At 50.3% G+C, this 16,779-nt stretch overlaps 1 protein-coding gene across 1 annotated transcript in view; it reads right to left on the reverse strand.

Annotated features, from left to right (window-relative positions):
* Positions 1 to 229: 229 nt before the first annotated feature.
* Slco2a1 (solute carrier organic anion transporter family member 2A1) overlaps positions 230 to 16,779 on the reverse strand; it is a 76,516-nt gene continuing 59,966 nt past the window's right edge. The window contains exons 6-14 of the mRNA XM_041677519.1: positions 16,057 to 16,193; positions 14,041 to 14,116; positions 13,354 to 13,518; positions 12,070 to 12,259; positions 10,246 to 10,411; positions 7,928 to 8,091; positions 4,259 to 4,323; positions 1,347 to 1,470; positions 230 to 527 (exon numbers count right to left, since the gene is read on the reverse strand). Coding sequence (XP_041533453.1) covers positions 407 to 527; positions 1,347 to 1,470; positions 4,259 to 4,323; positions 7,928 to 8,091; positions 10,246 to 10,411; positions 12,070 to 12,259; positions 13,354 to 13,518; positions 14,041 to 14,116; positions 16,057 to 16,193 — 1,208 coding nt within the window. The 3' untranslated portion in view covers positions 230 to 406. The remainder of the gene's footprint in view (positions 528 to 1,346; positions 1,471 to 4,258; positions 4,324 to 7,927; positions 8,092 to 10,245; positions 10,412 to 12,069; positions 12,260 to 13,353; positions 13,519 to 14,040; positions 14,117 to 16,056; positions 16,194 to 16,779) is intronic.

The raw sequence follows: 16,779 nt of genomic DNA on the forward strand, positions 1-16,779 counted from the left end.
AGAGCAGGGGCTGCCTCATGGGCGTCTTGTGAGAGGACCCAGCACTGAGGAGAGCCTGCCAATGTGGGGCACTCCTTCCAAGAGTCAGAAAAACTGGACCCTCCCGTTCAGTGCTCATTCAGTTCAGTGCACAAGGCCTCAAGAACCATTGAGTAGACTTTAGGAGGGTGAGGCGGCTGAGACAAAGGAGGAATGGGACTGTCTTTCTTAATAATAAAGGAAGGGAGGGAGGAAGGGAGGGAGGGAGGGAGGGAAGGAGGGAGGGAGGGAAGGAGGAAGGGAGGTAAGGAAGAAGAAAGGGAGGAAGGAAGAAAGAAAAGGAAAAGGCACGTTAACATCAGTTAATACAGGCTAGTGTGGAGGGGGAGAATCCAGTCTCTGAAACGGGGGTAGCCATGACTGACGGTCAGATGAGGCCCGAGGCATTCTCTTGCAGGCTGTATTCCCTGTTCTTCTTCACCCTCCAGCTTATGAAGAAGAGTAGCAGTGTGCCCAAGGCCTTGTAGACCACCTGCAGGCCCAGGTACCTGTGAGACAGAAAGAGAAAGGAGGGCTCCTCAGTCTATGTCCCTGGGCCAAGGACAGCAAGAAGATGGACATTATTTTCACAGTGGCCTGGGAGCTGTGAAGGCCATCACTCAGCTAACAAGCTGCCTTCTCCCAGGTGGGGGCCGCTTTGGGCATACATACAACACTGGTGATCCTCTGCTCCTCAGTGGTACCACTGAGGGCCAGAGGTGGCACCACTGCCCCAGCTGTGCACCGAGGGCTTGCATCTTCCTGTTGCTCCTCTGCTGGTCTGCTCTGTCAGCCCTCTAGCCCTTGTACAGCCCCTTCAAGGCCACCTTCTCCACCATTTCTAGATGACAGAATGGCAACAAGAGAGAGATGGCTGGGTTTGGCTTACTGGCATCGGTTGGACCCCCTTCCTGGGACCTCTGCTGGGTGCTGAGCGACAGACCCTGTCTCTCTGAGCAGTGGAGGCTGTGTGGTATCTTCCACGTTCCTATTCTCTCTCAGCCTCCAGTACCCTTTACCTTTGGTGAACTTTTGCTGCTGCCATGGGCTCGTGAGGGACAGAACCTCGGGAGACATCTCAAAGGAGGCAGGCCCTCTGTCTCCTTACCTAAATGGCTTCTTACAGGTCTCCAGATGCGTACTACAGTGGCCCCTGCTCTCTGTCCATGACAGAGTTTGTTTGCAGACATCCCTCCTATCTTGTCCCTTAGAAGCCTGACAGCCCCTACCACAGCCACAAGGCAAATGCCTGTTTGTTTTATTTTGTTTTGGTCTGCTGGGACCACAGGTTGGATCTCTTCGACACCAGTGTGAGTAGGAGCCCTCACCTGTTTCGGAGAGCATCATTGTCATAATATGAGCAGGCCCCTCGTCTCCCTGAGCACAGGTAGTTCCACCGGATACAGGAGGAGTCGATGATGAGACCATACAGGGCCGGAGATGGCAGCCAGGCTGGCGACGATGGGAAAGAGAATTCAGAGTGTCTGGGTCATGTGGAGCTGCAGTCAGAGATGCCCGGGTCCCCCATACCAATGGCACGGTCACACATCTGAGGCCGGCTCTACTCCCTCTCAGAATCACAGTGACTTGGGAAAGTGGAAAACTATCGGTTAAGCTTAAATCCTCTTCTCACCAGAAGGCTAAGGAGATAAAGGGGGATCCTTTCAGGGCAGAGTGAATCCCAGGGTCAATCTGATGTCAGCTCCCCCACACTGCACACTTCAGTTCTTACACTCAAGGCTGGCCCCAAGTAGAGACTCTGCCTGGAGAGTACTAATGTCCCCAAGTTCTCACGTGGTCTCCAGGTGGCTTCATTACAATGCAGAGCCAGTGAGCAAGAGGGCACAAGGATTGCAGTGTGGGACGTCCTTCTATGTGTTGCTTTTATTGATTAATGAATAAATGTGTTTTGGCCAGTGGCTTAGCAGAATAGGGCAAGGCGGGAGTTCCAAACAGATAGAGGAGGAGACAGTAGGCGGAGTCAGTGAGACACCACATAGCTGCCGGAGGAGAAAGACACGGACACCAGCTGGGAACTTCGCTGGTAGGCCACGACCTCGTGGTGATGCACAGATTAATGGAGATGGGTTAGTTTAGGATATAAAAGCTATCTAGCAATATGCTTAAGCTACTGATCAAGTAGTATTGCAATTAACATAGTTTCAAAGTGGTTATTTCAGGCCTGAGCGGCCAGGAAACAAATGAACAGCCTTTGACTACAAGGATGCACTGAACTCCACTTGAAATCCTATGTTCTTCCCTCTAAACTGCTCTTCTGGACTAGACAACCCCCCTTGAAAACCCTTAATATCCAAACTGCTCAGAACCTAAGTTGCCAAACGTCTCCGCACCTGGGGGGTAATGTCTACATAGTCCAGTAGGCGCAGTGCTTTGCTGGGTGCTGAATATTCTAGATGCCCACTCCTCAACCCCACCATGCTCTGTGCTGTTGGCTAAATTCTGGGCAGCCAGTGGGTCAGAGTGGACTTGTTCATGACTGACACTGAGGATGGGCCATGCCATACTTAAAAACATAGTGCCCAAAACATCTGACTACCAACACCCTGTGAGTTGCTGTTTCTGGCAGAAAGAGGTGATCCAGCCCTTGGCCCTAGCCCATAAGTGAGAAACTTCCAGAAGCAGCCTCTCAGTCCCTGGTCACTTTCCAGTTTCCAGGTGAATAGTTACTGGAAACAGACTCTGGTGACACATCCTCAGTAGAAGCCAAGGAGAGTTTTCAACCATATCTCCACGGGTAACTGCACACCTGCTGGAGTTTATAAATAGGCAGTCTTTTCATCTACCCCAGAGTGGAGCTGTGTTCTGGAGCAATGAGTGGAATTTCTCCAGGCCTGCGTTTTCTAGCTGTGGTCCCACACTGTGTTATCTGAGCTCAGGTGGAAAAGCAAAAGCAGCAAGTGCTTGGAGCAGTGGGACAGAGAGGCCATTCTCTAAGTCACATATAGAAGCAGGGCAGGAAGTCATTTGGGAGGAATACCAGGTCTCTTTCCCAACCAGGCATTAGAATAAGTCACAAATGAGCTAGAGATGGTAAATCAGAAGTGAATACAAGGAGCTGTGTGGCCCAGGAAGGTGATAGGCATCATTTAGAGTGTCCTTTGGAACTTAAAGGGACTTCATCACAGGACAAGTGGCTTGAGTCAAGAAACTCCATTGAAATGCTGGCTCAGCCCTGCATAGGCTCCTGCAGTTGACCTTAGAAGGGATGATTGACACATGCTAGAAGGATAATGGTTGTGACCTGCACTCCTGCTTAATAATGCAGAATAGAGTCGGGAGGTGGTGGGGCACATGCGTTTAATTCCAGCACTCGGGAGGCAGAGGCAGGCGGATCTCTGTGAGTTCAAGGCCAGCCTGGTCTACAAGAGCTAGTTCCAAGGCTGGCTCCAAAGCAACATAGAGAAACCCTGTCTTGAAAAACCAGTGAAATAATACTAATAATAGTAATAATAATAATTAATAATAGTGCAGAACAAGCTTCATATAGGTTTCAGTGTTGAGGCAGTTCACATTAATAGTAATTGAAATCCTTCAGGTTGGAATCTCCAAATCCAACCCCTGCAATTCTTAGTGCAAAGATCCTCGGTTGAACTTAATCTCTTTACTTCTGTCTACCCTTCTAGCACTCGGAAAAAGCCAGATGCCTCCTGCTCCCATGGAGGTGCTCCCTCCATGGAGTGCTCCCTTCCTGTGGGTCTCGGCTGACCATGTGTACACCCAGCTTGAGTGTGGAGATAGAAAGCTCCAGGTTACTTGAAGACAAACAGGGTTCATAGGCAGAGGGCCCCCTGACAGAGAGACATTTGCTGAAACCAGGGCAGAGGAGTGAAGTCTGGAAAAGGGGAAGAAAGCAAGGGCCCAGCCCAGAAGTTGCTCTGTCTGGGGCAGAATGCGAGGTGTTGTTTCCTAGGACGGATTCTTGGCAAAAGTGTACAAATACTTGCTTTTAACTCTCTATGCGGTACTCTCAGCGATGCCCTTTTCTTTTCCTCTGCTTACATAATTTAGTTTGGCTTGAATGCCGTAAACAAAATCTTTCCCAATCTCAAGCAGTTAGGCAAACTGTTCCTGACAGAGTTTGGTACCTGATGCTGGTTACCCACAGCTTCCTATACAGTAGACGGGAGGCAGGGCTTCTCCCAATCCTGCCCCGCCCCATAGCCTTTCAATGTCCATTGGTCCAGGGCCTCTACCCCAGAAAGAAAGCTTAGTTACCTACCCAGCAAGCGCATCAACAAGAACTGGACCCCAATGGCAAATGACTTTTCATCTTGGTTTACCACGCTGAAAAGGAAAACAGGAAATCAGCATAGGAAAGGACTGCGAGGACTCTGGGCTGCAGTGTCACCTAGAGAGAGTGGGGCATGGGGTGAGGGGAATAGACAGAATCAGAGCAGGTTAGAGCAGGTTGGAACCAGTCCTTCCCTAGTCTGATCGGGCACATGGACAGTGAGATTTGCCTGATTAAGGGCTCCTATGACGCCCAAGGTTCTCAGTCGCTGCATCAGCTTTAGCAGAATACAGATTCTCAGTCTGACATTTATTCAAAATACACAGTATTCCAGGAGAGTTGGATGCAAACTTGAATTCGAGAACCTACAGTCTGTATCGTTTTCAGGGCTGTCCAGAGACTACTTGGAGAAAAAGCAGGCAAGAGAGACAGAGTAGAAGGGAGTTTCTGGCTGGATGCTAAGACAGCAGGTCTGAACAGCACCCATGGGGTGTCTTGTACCAGGAAAGGAGGGCCCTAGGCTCTCAGCTTCTGTGCAGGTATGAAAAAATTCCTTGCCCTGGGCCAGCTTTGTGAGGTGTGACTTGAGCAGCTGCATTGGATGCCGCCCTCAGAAAGGCCCAGTTTGGTTTATGTATGACTTGAAATTCTTAATGATTCACATGCCAAAGGCTTTACATTTTCATTTGCACCAGGTTCTGTGGATTTGATGCATGGCCCTTCCTTTCTCCTTCAAGAGGGAGGAGGAAAGGCCAGGTCAAGAGGTTTAGCTCTCCCTAGAGAGCTCCCCCCCTCAGCTGGAGAAGGGAAGTAGGGGACTGGGCTGTGGGGGGACACCTCACATGCAGGGTGGGAGCCCAGAGCAGAGGCAGAAGGGCCTGCCGTGTGACTAGACTCGGACTTGTCCAGGCTTTCAGCACACATACTCCTGGGTAGGGGACTGTCATTTGGAAAAGAACTCAGAGCTGAGGGGACAACGAGGACGAGGACTCCACAGTAGCCTCCAGACCATTGCATGTTGCTTTATAACTGCTGCCAGGGTCGGCCAGCAACTGAGAGACATCTCCAGAGGGATGACCCCGTGAAGGGATGCTCTTTGGGGTACTAGTGAGAGAAAGAGGCACCATCTGGGATCTCCCAGGGAACAGTGCCTGGAATCCTGATAGAATAGATGTTCTTTTCCTCTGTATCTATAGCTTCTCTTCAATGGCCCAATCCATAGTGGACACCTGATCTTCATTGCCAAGTTACGGGGCTGAAGTCAGCTCAGACACAAGTCCTTGGTGTATCTAACCATGAGGTTGCACCCTGAGAGGTTTGACTAAGCTGGGAAGACCTCCCACGGATGTTCACGGTACTGTTAAAGAATCTGGGGTCCTGCGCTGAATGGTGAACTTCACATTGGTGTTCGTCTTCCTACTTCTGACTATGGCTACAGTGCCAACAGTGGCCTCCTGCTCCTGCCCCACAGCTAGGGCTGCCCTTGCCAGCATGTCTCCTCTGCCATGATGGACTGTATCCTCGACTCTGCACCAAAGACCTTTCTTCTGTAAGTTGCTTTTCTCAGGCATTTTGTCCCAGAAACAGGAAAAATAATGAACTCATTGCCCCTGTGTCTTTGTCCTTCACCTAGGCAGTCTGACCACTATATGTTTTAACTTAGTAAGATTTGGACAGTCCAGTTTGGCTATTGACCGAGCTCCTAGGCCAACCACCTTGGGATCCTGGAAACTCCTCTCTGTTTCTACTCTAGACCAGCCAGTCTTCGGAGGGTTGAACTGATGCCAGTCTCTACACAGGAAGGTGTTTGATAGGGATTGAATGCCCTATCCAAATCCCTTACCCTCTCTCCTCTTAGGGTCTCATGCAGGTTTATGTCAGGGTCAGAAGGTTGGCCAGGACTACCTAGGCCAGCAGGGAAGAAGGGAGCTCCACTGAAGCACCCTGTGTGACAGAGCCAGTCCTTGGGGTGCACAATGCAGGAAGCAGTAGCATTCATGCCTATTCTTACTGAGATCTTATAGTCCTGACTCCTGCCTTTGGGCCATTTCCCTGGGCTGGGGCTGCAGGTAGCAGCCTTGAGGCAGGAGCTGCAATTGGCTCACGGCTCACAGGATAAACAGCGGCTCCCTCAAGCTCAGTGTTCTCATGCTGGAATGGAAGCCTGCTGCACACAACGCCTGCATTTGGATCTGTGTGTCAATTCTGAAGGATCCAGAGGACAAGGATAATGGATACACCTTCAGGGGATGTGCTGCTGTCTGTTGTAATGACATCTTTTGTTTTCTTATCTTCTGCCAGCATCACTGAAAGAGCAAGAGTGACAGGAGCTTGGCAGCCTATGGGCTAATGGACAGAGAACAGACTTGGGTAGAGTAAAATACTAGTGGCTACTTTGTGCTCCTTCAGTGCTGGAGCTCAAACCCAGGGTTTTGTGCATGCTAGACAAGTGCTCTGTCGCTAAATGACATTCTTGGCATAGCATCTGGTCCTCCCTCATCTCTTAACCTTCTGGAGAAAATAGGTCTTAGCCAATATGGACAACACCACCTCCCATCTCCTTTTTGAGGTAGGATGGGGGCTCTCAACCTTCCTAATGCTGTGACCCTTTAAGACAGTTCCTCACATTGTGGTGACCCTAACCATAAAAGTATTTTCATTGTGACTTCATAAGTGTAATTTTGCTACTGTTATGAATCTAATGTACATATCTGTGTTCTCCTATGGTCTCAGGTGACCCCTGTGAAAGGGCTGTTCCACTCCCAAAGGCGTCACAGATTGAGAAACACTGGGGTAGGGTTTCATGTTGCTTGGGTTGGCCTTTAACTTACTACGTAGGCAAAGATGACCTTGAACTCCTGATTCTCCTGCTTCTGCTCGAGTACTGAATTTATAGGCGACACCACCACACCCAGCATGGCACCTTCTGTGTACAAAGCAATTGATCCTGTAAAGCTGACACTATCAAGGAAACTGAGGCTCCTGAGGTCAGCCAACACCCAAGGACACTCGGGAAATATGATGCAGAAACTTTGAATCTGGCAGGGGAGTTTCCAGTCTCTGTGTTTCTCCTTCTCTGCTTTCTAAGTAAGCAGATGAGAAGGGCGGGAGGGCATAGACGGAAGCAGGCAGGAGGTGGCCAAGGAGGAGCACTCTCTATAAAAACCTTAGAGGCACTCAAGGGTCAGCTGCAATGAGACACCTCCTTTGTCCCGTCCAACCTGAGCCCTAAATCTCTAGCCTCCTGTGGTTTCCTCATTTTTACCCTTTCCCAAAGCTTCTGGAACTTTCTTCAGTTCCCAACTTGCTGTTTGTACATCCAGCTGATTTCCTCCTCTTTCTCCTCAGTTCTTTTAAGACTGAAAAAGAAGAGAGTCTGTGTGCACAGCCTGTCTTTAACATGGGGCTCGGCCTTTGGACAGCTCTGCCATCCCACGAATAGAACGGAGGGGCCAGCAGAGCCCGTGTCTCCTAGGTGCTGGGAGCCTGAGTGAGGCCTCCTTACCAGGAGCTCTTCCTGTGACCAGGAACATCTGCTGTTAGTGTACTCTGTTGTCTTGTCGCCACTGGACACTCGAGGGTTTGGAGGAGAGACTCCAAGCGGAGACAGGATGGAACATCAAAGGGAGGGCGGGAAAGATCAGAGACGTCACTCACCGAAGCACCATCATGTAGAGCGGGTTGTGGGAGACGCAGGCAATGAGCGCCACAAAGGAGATGAGGAAGATGGACGGGAGCAGGAAGTGTGCACAGGACACCGGGCAGGATCCTGTCTTTGCTGACGCAGACCCTCCAGTCACACAGCTGCAGTTCAAATAGCTCTTGACGAAGAACAGGAGGGGGTACGTCACGATTCTACCTACACGTGTCCCCACCTCCACACAGGCTCCTGCTGCAGACTCCCACTGGTATGAACCCCTTTGCCCTCCAGTTCCCAGGGAAGAAGGGGGAGCCTGGATTCAAAGACTGAGAGGCCAGACAAGTCTTCTAGAGTACCCCATGGGATGCCACCTCTCTTACTGTTTGGGCATTAGAAACAATCTTCACCAAGAGTCCAGCATGGGCTAAACTCCTGCAGCCTCTTATCTTATTATCATCTAGATGCCTAAGATCTCACCACCAGGCAAAATACCTGCAGCGAGGAGCCTAGAGCCTGGGAGGTCCTCCGGGTCCAGTTAGCTGTAGTGGTTGTGCGAAGATATACTTGGGGAGCCCAGGAAACAACAATGGAGTCCTTTGAGCCCTCTGTATCACTTCCCACCAAGGAGGCATCCTTTGGCCTAAGAGGGGACCCCAGAGGAGGCCCTGCCTTGTTGTAATTCTATATGGTTCAATACCATGGTACAACTCACTTGATGGCCACTGCTCATCTGGTCATCTTTACCTTCCCCCTTACGGTTGCTGATGGCCAAGCCTAGGATACGGTCAGAGCTGTAGCTGTCGCGGAGCTATGTGAACTAATGGGCTGAGAAGCTTCCCTCTGACAGATAGTGGGGCCCATGCTCCCGCCCCACCTTGGCTCTCAAGTTCAGAAGTTTATAATACACAATGCTGCTGTTACCTCCCTTGGTCTGGATTTTAAACTAGCAAGACTTTTTCCCCTTACAATTTATTATTTTTTTCCTTGATATCATGGTAATGGATTTTATCTTGATGTACTTGTGCTGTTATTGGAAGCTTGTCAAGATTATTTCTGGAAGTAGATGAGTCAGACGTAAGCAAATAAAGATAAGAAGACCACAGAAGCCGCTACTCTTCCAGTTAGAAGGTAAATTAAGGGACCATCTTGGCATGTTCCTTTGCCAAGGAACCCATAGAGGTGGCTGGGGAAACGGTCTTGTCCTGTCTCCTAGGAAGAGGTGGTAAGTGGAAGCTACCCTGGGTGATGGCCACCACACAAATGCATCCTTGCTACTGGGACATCCAAAGGCAATGGTGTAGACTTCCCATTGCTCTCTCTGGGGAAAGATCATCTAACCCCCGAGCCCAGCTTGTCCAGCCCTGCCCAGCGCTGGGCCTGCCTGGCCCTGGCCCTGCTAGCTGTGACACTCCTCACTTAACCCCCACCCAGCCTTCTCTCTGTTCCTGTGGTGCATTCACAGGGGGCTCTGTGCCTGCTCTTCCCGCACCTGCCATGGGCTTCGGGCTTCCGCAGGATTCCTCTGCTGGTGGCTCAGGTGTCAGTCATCTTAGGGACCCCCACCCCCATACTCTCTGTGCTTTCAAGTGTCTTTCCTTCTCACCTCAGCCTTTATCTTGGGCATTTATTGGACTGAATGTACATTGTGAGAACGGGGCTTTGTCGGAAGCTCCTCGTCTCTTCCTCAGCATAGCAGCTGCACTCAGTGTGCTGTTCTGTTTGCTGATTCATAAACTAATAACCGGAGGAGTCATTTGCTCTTGGTTGAGGCCAGAAGGCCCAGGGACACTGCCCTCACAGATTGATGGATGGGGCCCCTCTAGGTTGCCCAATAAGGAGACCCTATGGTCTTGAACTCCAGGTGAGGCAGGGCTTTTGCTTCTAATCCCAGATTTGCTCTTAGTTTCCTGGCTTCAGACTAGATCCATGGCACTCAAGGGAGCTGAGGGGTTGAAGCAAAGGCCCTCGACTGCTGCTCCCAGGACTGACCTTCCGGGTCCATTCCCAAAGTCCCTCTGCTCCCAGTCCATGTGACCCTGCAGCAAGGCCTGAGCCCAGAATGCAGAAGTGCCCCCAGGGAGTCATCAGGATAGTCACAAGTCTCCACTGAGGGCAAAGACTTCAACATGTTTTTTATTGTTTCACCAAGTCCCCAAGAATGGACTTGTTGGTCACGGGCCAATCTTTAATTGACTCTGGGCTGCAGGCATCTGGTCATGACCCTGGGGCAGTGAAGGTGGAGACAGGGGGAAGGAGGCTAGGATGCTGATATTGAGTACCAGAGCCCCCACACTCCATGCGGCTCCGTCTGCCCCCATGACCCCCGGGTCCTTACCGGTTGCTTGGAAGCTGCTGACGTCAGGTTGAGGCTGCTGCAGCCAGCGTGGCAAGGGGAGAGGTACTCTACTCCATTGTCTCCGCAGACTGGGTGGAAGATGGAATCTGGGCACGAGCAATCCCTGCGGCAGGCAGGAGGCTGCGGATGTATAGAACTTGATGTGCTGCCAGCAAGACAGGAAGCAAGGAATCAAACAAAGCAAGACCGAGAAACGGCGCTACACTCCAGCCCGGCATGAGTTCCTGGCCTGGTGGATGTGCCTGCATGTCTCTGTTTGTCTTGGGCGACTGCCACCCAAGGATCTGAACTGAGCCCGTGGGGGCCAGCTGTGAATCTGCCACTGTTTGGAAACCATGGCTCTCGCCATTTATGTTAACGCTGGAGCCAAAACGCACCCATTACTCAGTTGGAAAGGTCTAGCCAGCAAACCCCAATGCCACTGTCAGAGTCAAAGTGACCAACTGATTAAGACTTTGTTGAAAGAAATGGTGGATGCCACAGTAATGTCATTGGTAATACTTGCCTTCTCTCATCTTCCAGCTAAGCTTTGGTTAAAGGCAGTGGCTGGGACCTTTGGAGGCACCTGAGGTTCTCATTGCTTGCTCATCTCCTGATTCAATATGGACTTGATGATCTGGGTCTCCCTAGTCCCTTTCCCAGCCTGGCCAGAACTTCATCAAAGTGGATTTTAATGACTGATCTTATTGATCTTCTTTGGGGAACTTGTGACAGGGACTAACAGATCACAGCTGAATACTGCATTGATGAAACAATGCTAGTGACTGTTAGCATTTATGGGATGTCACAGTGGAAGGGGATCTTCAGGTATAGTCACCTCAGTAAGCCTAGAAACATTATGCTTCTTAAGAGGATGAGAAAACTAGAGCTTAGGTAGATAACGTCCCCATAGCAACAAAGAGAATCATACCTAGAACTCAGGCAAAGCAGATGACAGAGCTGGGACCAAACTCCCAGTGAAAACCTCCTAAAGGCCCAAGAGCTTTCAGGCTTCTCTGGGTCCAGAGTCAGCCTGCACAACAGCAGGGAGCTCCCCCACGCTAAACAACATTCTCTTCCTTTGTTTCCCATCTCCTCCCTCACCCCTCAAATACAGAGGTCATCTCAAACTATTTATTCTTTTGGGCTTTGCCTGATGCTGTTGCTATATTTGGAGATGTAGTTCTCTATGAGAAAAAGAACACTCAGGGGCTGAAAGAGTCTCCAAATCTTGCAAACTCCTTAGCCTACGTTCTAAAGAAAAGGTTGCAGGGCGGTTATTGGAGCGAGAGGGTTGGGGGTGGGGTGGGGGATTGTGCATGTCCCTTGCTCACAGGGTTGAAACACCCTTTCTGAAGATGAAGCTTTACTTTAAACGCATGATGCATGCTGCTTTTTACAAATACTGGCACCTGGACCTGCCCTTTGCCTCTCTGGCCCACTTTCATTGCTCGTCTCGAAATCTTTTCAAGTCTTCTCATCTTTCTTTGACAGATCAACAAGGTTTTACCTAACTCTAGCTAGCCCAGGGCTGGCACTAATCATAGATTATTTCCTGGTTCCTAGGGTTCAGGCTCATTCAGAAACCAAACCGATCAGTTTGTGATGCTTCTTACAAAACAGAACCTTAACCCCGACCACCGGCTGGTCTCATCTCTTAATGGAACACACTCTTTGAGACCTGGTTTTCTGTGTTTCCATGTCAGAGATCAGATCCAAGTAGACAGGACAGCGGAGGTAAAAAGAGGCAGAGCAGAAAGACACACAGTGACTGGATTCTGGCTGCGGTTACAAAGGGTATTTCTGCATCCCTTAGTTCATTACCTGAGGGGGTAGACCTCAGCCACAGCTGGTGTAGAACATCCCATGAAGAACAGAGGGGCGCAGAGGATCATGGAGATGGTCATGATGGCGGCAGCCACTCGGGGGATGGTTTGCAGAGAGAAAACAAAGCGTTTCATGAGGATTCCTCCAAACAGCATCCCCAAGGCCGCAGCAGGAAGGTTCACAGCACCTGGGGGAAAAGGAGAAGAGCTGGATACACAGCCCAGGAGCCCTGAGCTGCGCCACCAGTGAGGAGTGCGGCTTCATGAAGGAACACTGGGTATACTTGATTACGATAGTAGTGAATGACGACCAAGAATTATTAACTATTGAGTGTTGACTGGGTACATCCTGAGAAATTGCTTCACTAGAGGGTTGGCCTGGCTGATCAAAGAAAAAAGAAGACACATATAATCCCAGCACTTGGGAAGCAGAATCTGGAGGATCAGGAATTCAAGGTCACCCTACCCTACTTAGCATTTTTATTATTCGCCTGAACTGCTGTAGGCCTTGTCTCAAAGAAACAAAATTGGAAACAAGATGATGGTAACAAGGATAAGGAAGTGGATCATTTTTGGGTGGTAACCAAGTCTGAGATTGAAGAGGAGATAATAATGTCCTATCTAAAGCCTACACCGGAGCTCAATGAGTCCAGGGAGTCGTCCTCTTATCTTATCTTATCTTATCTTATCTTATCTTATCTTATCTATCTATGTGGTCAAGTTCATCTATGGATTGGTCCCAGGCATCACCCAGGCACTTGGTGGACCCCCCCATGGGTGGTTCTTAGCATCTACTGCAAGAAGTACGGACACCCCCTCCATAGATTCTGGGTTCCACTTATCCGGGCAGCTCTGAGCATTTGCATTGCCATTGTGTGAAGGAGCCTGATGTGTCATGACATTGAGACTCAAGTTCCTGGAGAAGGAAACCCCTGAAGAGGTGTTTTGTGTGTCTCAAGCTCCATGTTCTTTCTCTCCTCTGTTGCCCCTGATAAGGTCAGTTGGGAGGCTATCAGATTCCCACCCTCTTGATGGGAAGGAAGGCAGCCCCCAGTCTCCACCCACTCCTGAATAGAAGAATAGGAGTCTTAGAAATCTGCCAAAAACATTCTAGGTTGCCAACCAGGAAAAAAATCCTTAAAATTCTTTCTCTTGGGCAAGTCCTCCTGTCTCCGGTCTGTATCCGGTCTGGCCCTGGGTTATCCTTGGATGGACTGCACGGTACCCAGTTCCTCCCCAGGAGGCACCTCCCCAGGTCCTGCAGCTGTGCCCTCTGACGCACCGATGAGGAAGTTGGCATAGGCGGCTGAGGCCCCATACTGTTTCTCCAGGAACTTGTTGAGGAACGTAGAGAGGCCAGCGATGACAGAGGAGAAGGTACACTGAGCCAGGACCACCAGAATGAAGAGTGGGTTCATCAGCAGCCTCAGAAAGATGCGGGGGAACCCTGCAAGTAGATGGCTGTCAGGGGACAGGCCTTCGTAAGAGCATCACAGGCTTCCCAGAGCCTTGCCAGCACCCCGACTCGTCCCCCTAGGCAAGCTTCCTCTCTTCCTTGGGGCACAGTTAGAGACCCTCAGGCTCACAGTCATCATCCCAGGGGCATACAGTCCTTGGATTCCCACTCAGCACACTTGTAGTCTGACTAAGACGATGCTGGCAGTAGGTACATAGAAACTGGGCTCACATTGGGAAAGGTCTCCTCCCACAACTGCTACCTCTACAGGAAGTGAAGAGGAGAGAATGGAAGTGGAGGCTTGGGGTGGTGATTGGCTCTGCCTGGATTAGCGTCTACTGGTGCCTGTAAAGAACCAGCTACCAGAATCATTGACCGAAGCCTCTGAACTGAGGGGGCACCTAGGAGGTGAGGCAGTCCCAGATCTTGTTGTTTCTTGTCGCCCTGTACTCTGAACCTGGTCTCCTGCCACCCAGAACCAGCCCACCCAAGGCTACCGGGGCAGTCAGTTACGTTTGATGAAATCCATCAGGGAGCCTCTTGACTTGTCTTCCTCCATCTTCAGTGTTTCTTCTGCAGTAACAGACCTCTGAAGACAGCAAACATGGTGATGTTAATGGCCCATCCCTGTGCCCTTGACTCTCTGGACTTGGTGGCTCAAGAACCACGTGGATACACGGGAGGGCATCTTGAGGATGCACTCTTGAAGCAAACGCCACCTGTGCCTTAATGAGCCTGGTGCCTTGGCTGGAGACCAGAGTTAATCCATGCCAACACCTCCCACAGAACCTAAGGGCATGTTATTTCATCTGACTGTCCCATGACTGAGGCCAAAAGCATCGTCCTGGATCTTACCCCTTGTCTGTACGTCAGGGCTACACTGGGTCCCATATGCAGACCCAGGGATGGCTGGTTTCTAGAACAACAGGGGTCTCCAATGTCTACTCTTTTCAGCTCTCCCTTTCTGTGTCTCCTCTCTAAGGTCTCTGCTTTCTCCCCAGTCCAAAGGTGAGTCCAGGCTCTGTCCTAACCATTACCTGTGCCTTCTGGGCACATTACCCAAGTGCCCTTGCTAGTCTCTGAAGCCAGCAGTTCAAGACAGAGGCCGTGACTCTCCCTGAACCACTGCATAGATGTAGGCCTGCGCTCTACCGTTGACATTCTTTGGTGCTCCATTAATTGAGCACCTGCTCCACTCTGGGCAACATGCCCATCATTCCCCCTGCATTACCTCCTTCCTCACAGCTTCTTTCCCAGACAGGTTCTCTAATTAGCCCCAAGAATGCTACAGGAGAGGAAGCTTAGAAACAAAGCAATTTAGCTAAGATCATTCAACTAGTTTATGAGTGGAAGTCTTCAAGCTTAGATCTGTCTAACCTAGCCTATCAAAATATGTCATAACCTTGTAAATGCTTCCTCTACCCGTGACCCCTTTCCCACAGTGGGGCCCATTTCTGTCTCAAATCCCGGATACATGAGCTCCGACTCAGTCCACAGCCAAGTCTTTGCATCACCCCCTCAGGAACAACCAGCCTGACCTTGGCCCCATCTCTCTGGTGGTCATTGCCCTGGCCCTTAGCCATATTTTCCATCTTTTCTTGAGCCTCTCAGATCTCCAACTTCTATTCCTTCATGAATCCCAACCTCAGCCTACTGCCATATTGTCGCTAGGTGGCCGGGGAGTCACCACAGTGCCCAGTCACCCCATTGCCCGGAACTCACAGGAGAAAATGTGAAGCATTTCAGCCTCACATAAAGGCCCCACCCAGTCTCCATTCTCAACTTCCTCGTTCTTTTTCACAGCAGATACAGCCCTACTAAAAACATGCCACCCTCGACGCATCCTTGCACCTCATGCCTCAGATTGCCCTTCTCACCCAGGCTTTCAGGCTCAAACCTTAGTAAGCTCTATTAAACATAGAAGTCAAATGAGCCTCGCTGCCTGCTCAGCATGGTGTGAGAATCTGTGTGTGTCCATCCATGTGGAGGATAGAGAACAACCTTGGGTGTCATCCTCCAGGCACCCGCCATCTTGATTTTGTTTTTTCAAGAGAAAATCTTTAAGTGGCTTGGAGCTCCCCATGTAGCCTGGCCGGCTGGGAAACCCCAAGGAATCCTCCCATTTCTTTGCTTCCTCAGCCTGGGATTGCAATTACACAGCATTATATTTGACATTTTTAGAAAGTGATACTATGGGGCTCAAGCTCCGGTCCTCACGTTTGCACGCAAGCCCTTTACAGACTGAGATAGCTCTCTATCCCCCAGCCCATTGTTACTGTTTCCTAACACTTTCGCTCAGCTTAGGTGGACTCAGGGGTTCTAACACTATGCTCCCTGGAACCCTCTGGTCTTTGAAATGACATCATGGTAGGAGACGACTGAGGGGCACCTCCTCTCAGTCTCTGCTGAGCCCTGTGTCCCCAGACTTGTCACCTTCTCACCCAGCGCGCTGAAGCAGCTGCAGCTTCCCAGCTTTTCGTTTCCTCACCCCGTGTACTGTGCTTAAGTCGTGGGCTCTGGGAAACTTACCTCTGCTCCTCTGGGCATTGCTTGAGGAAAGAAAAAAAAGGGCAAAGAAGTAACAACTAAGAAGCCTGAAGAAAGGAGCAGGCCCAGCCACCAGGCTCCGATCCATCGGGGATCACCTGGGCTCAAGTTCACAGCCGCTAGAAAGAAATCAAAGGATGAAAATGTCTGTTGGTGGAACACATGCATTTTCTCCAGACTAGAAAGGGACTTTCAGTTCAAGGGGTGTCTCCTTGACTTTCTTCCCATAATGGTGACAGGACACCCCATGGTGTAGGACCGTGGTCACGACACTCCCTCGCCAGGCCTCTCTGGTCTTCCCAGACCACCTGGACCATTGCACAGAAAGTCAGACACTAGAGAATGCCCAGCCCCATCCCTCTTCATACTATGCTTCTTCCCTAGCTGTTGGCGGGAATAATGGTGAAATGATCTGGTCTCTAGAGGGCTGGCATGGTTCACGTACTACAAACTCCATTCCATCATCCTAGGGTCTCCTCTGGCATGTCAGTGGGGGAACTGTTACGTACATCTGACTTCCTCCAACGAATCAGGAAACCAAATCCCTGGTCCATTAGTCAATTTCAGACCTGTCTTCCTGGTACCCTAACCTATACTCTGAACCACTGAGCTCTGAGCTCCATTTTACACCCTACTTTTGAGGAACCCTAAGAAAGGCAGGTCTATAATTCTTAGTTGCCCAAGTATATAGCCATCAACACGGTG

Source organism: Microtus oregoni, unplaced genomic scaffold, assembly GCF_018167655.1.
Source record: "Microtus oregoni isolate MIOR12 unplaced genomic scaffold, Mior012 000028F_ref0000031, whole genome shotgun sequence".
NCBI classification, from domain to species: domain Eukaryota; kingdom Metazoa; phylum Chordata; class Mammalia; order Rodentia; family Cricetidae; genus Microtus; species Microtus oregoni.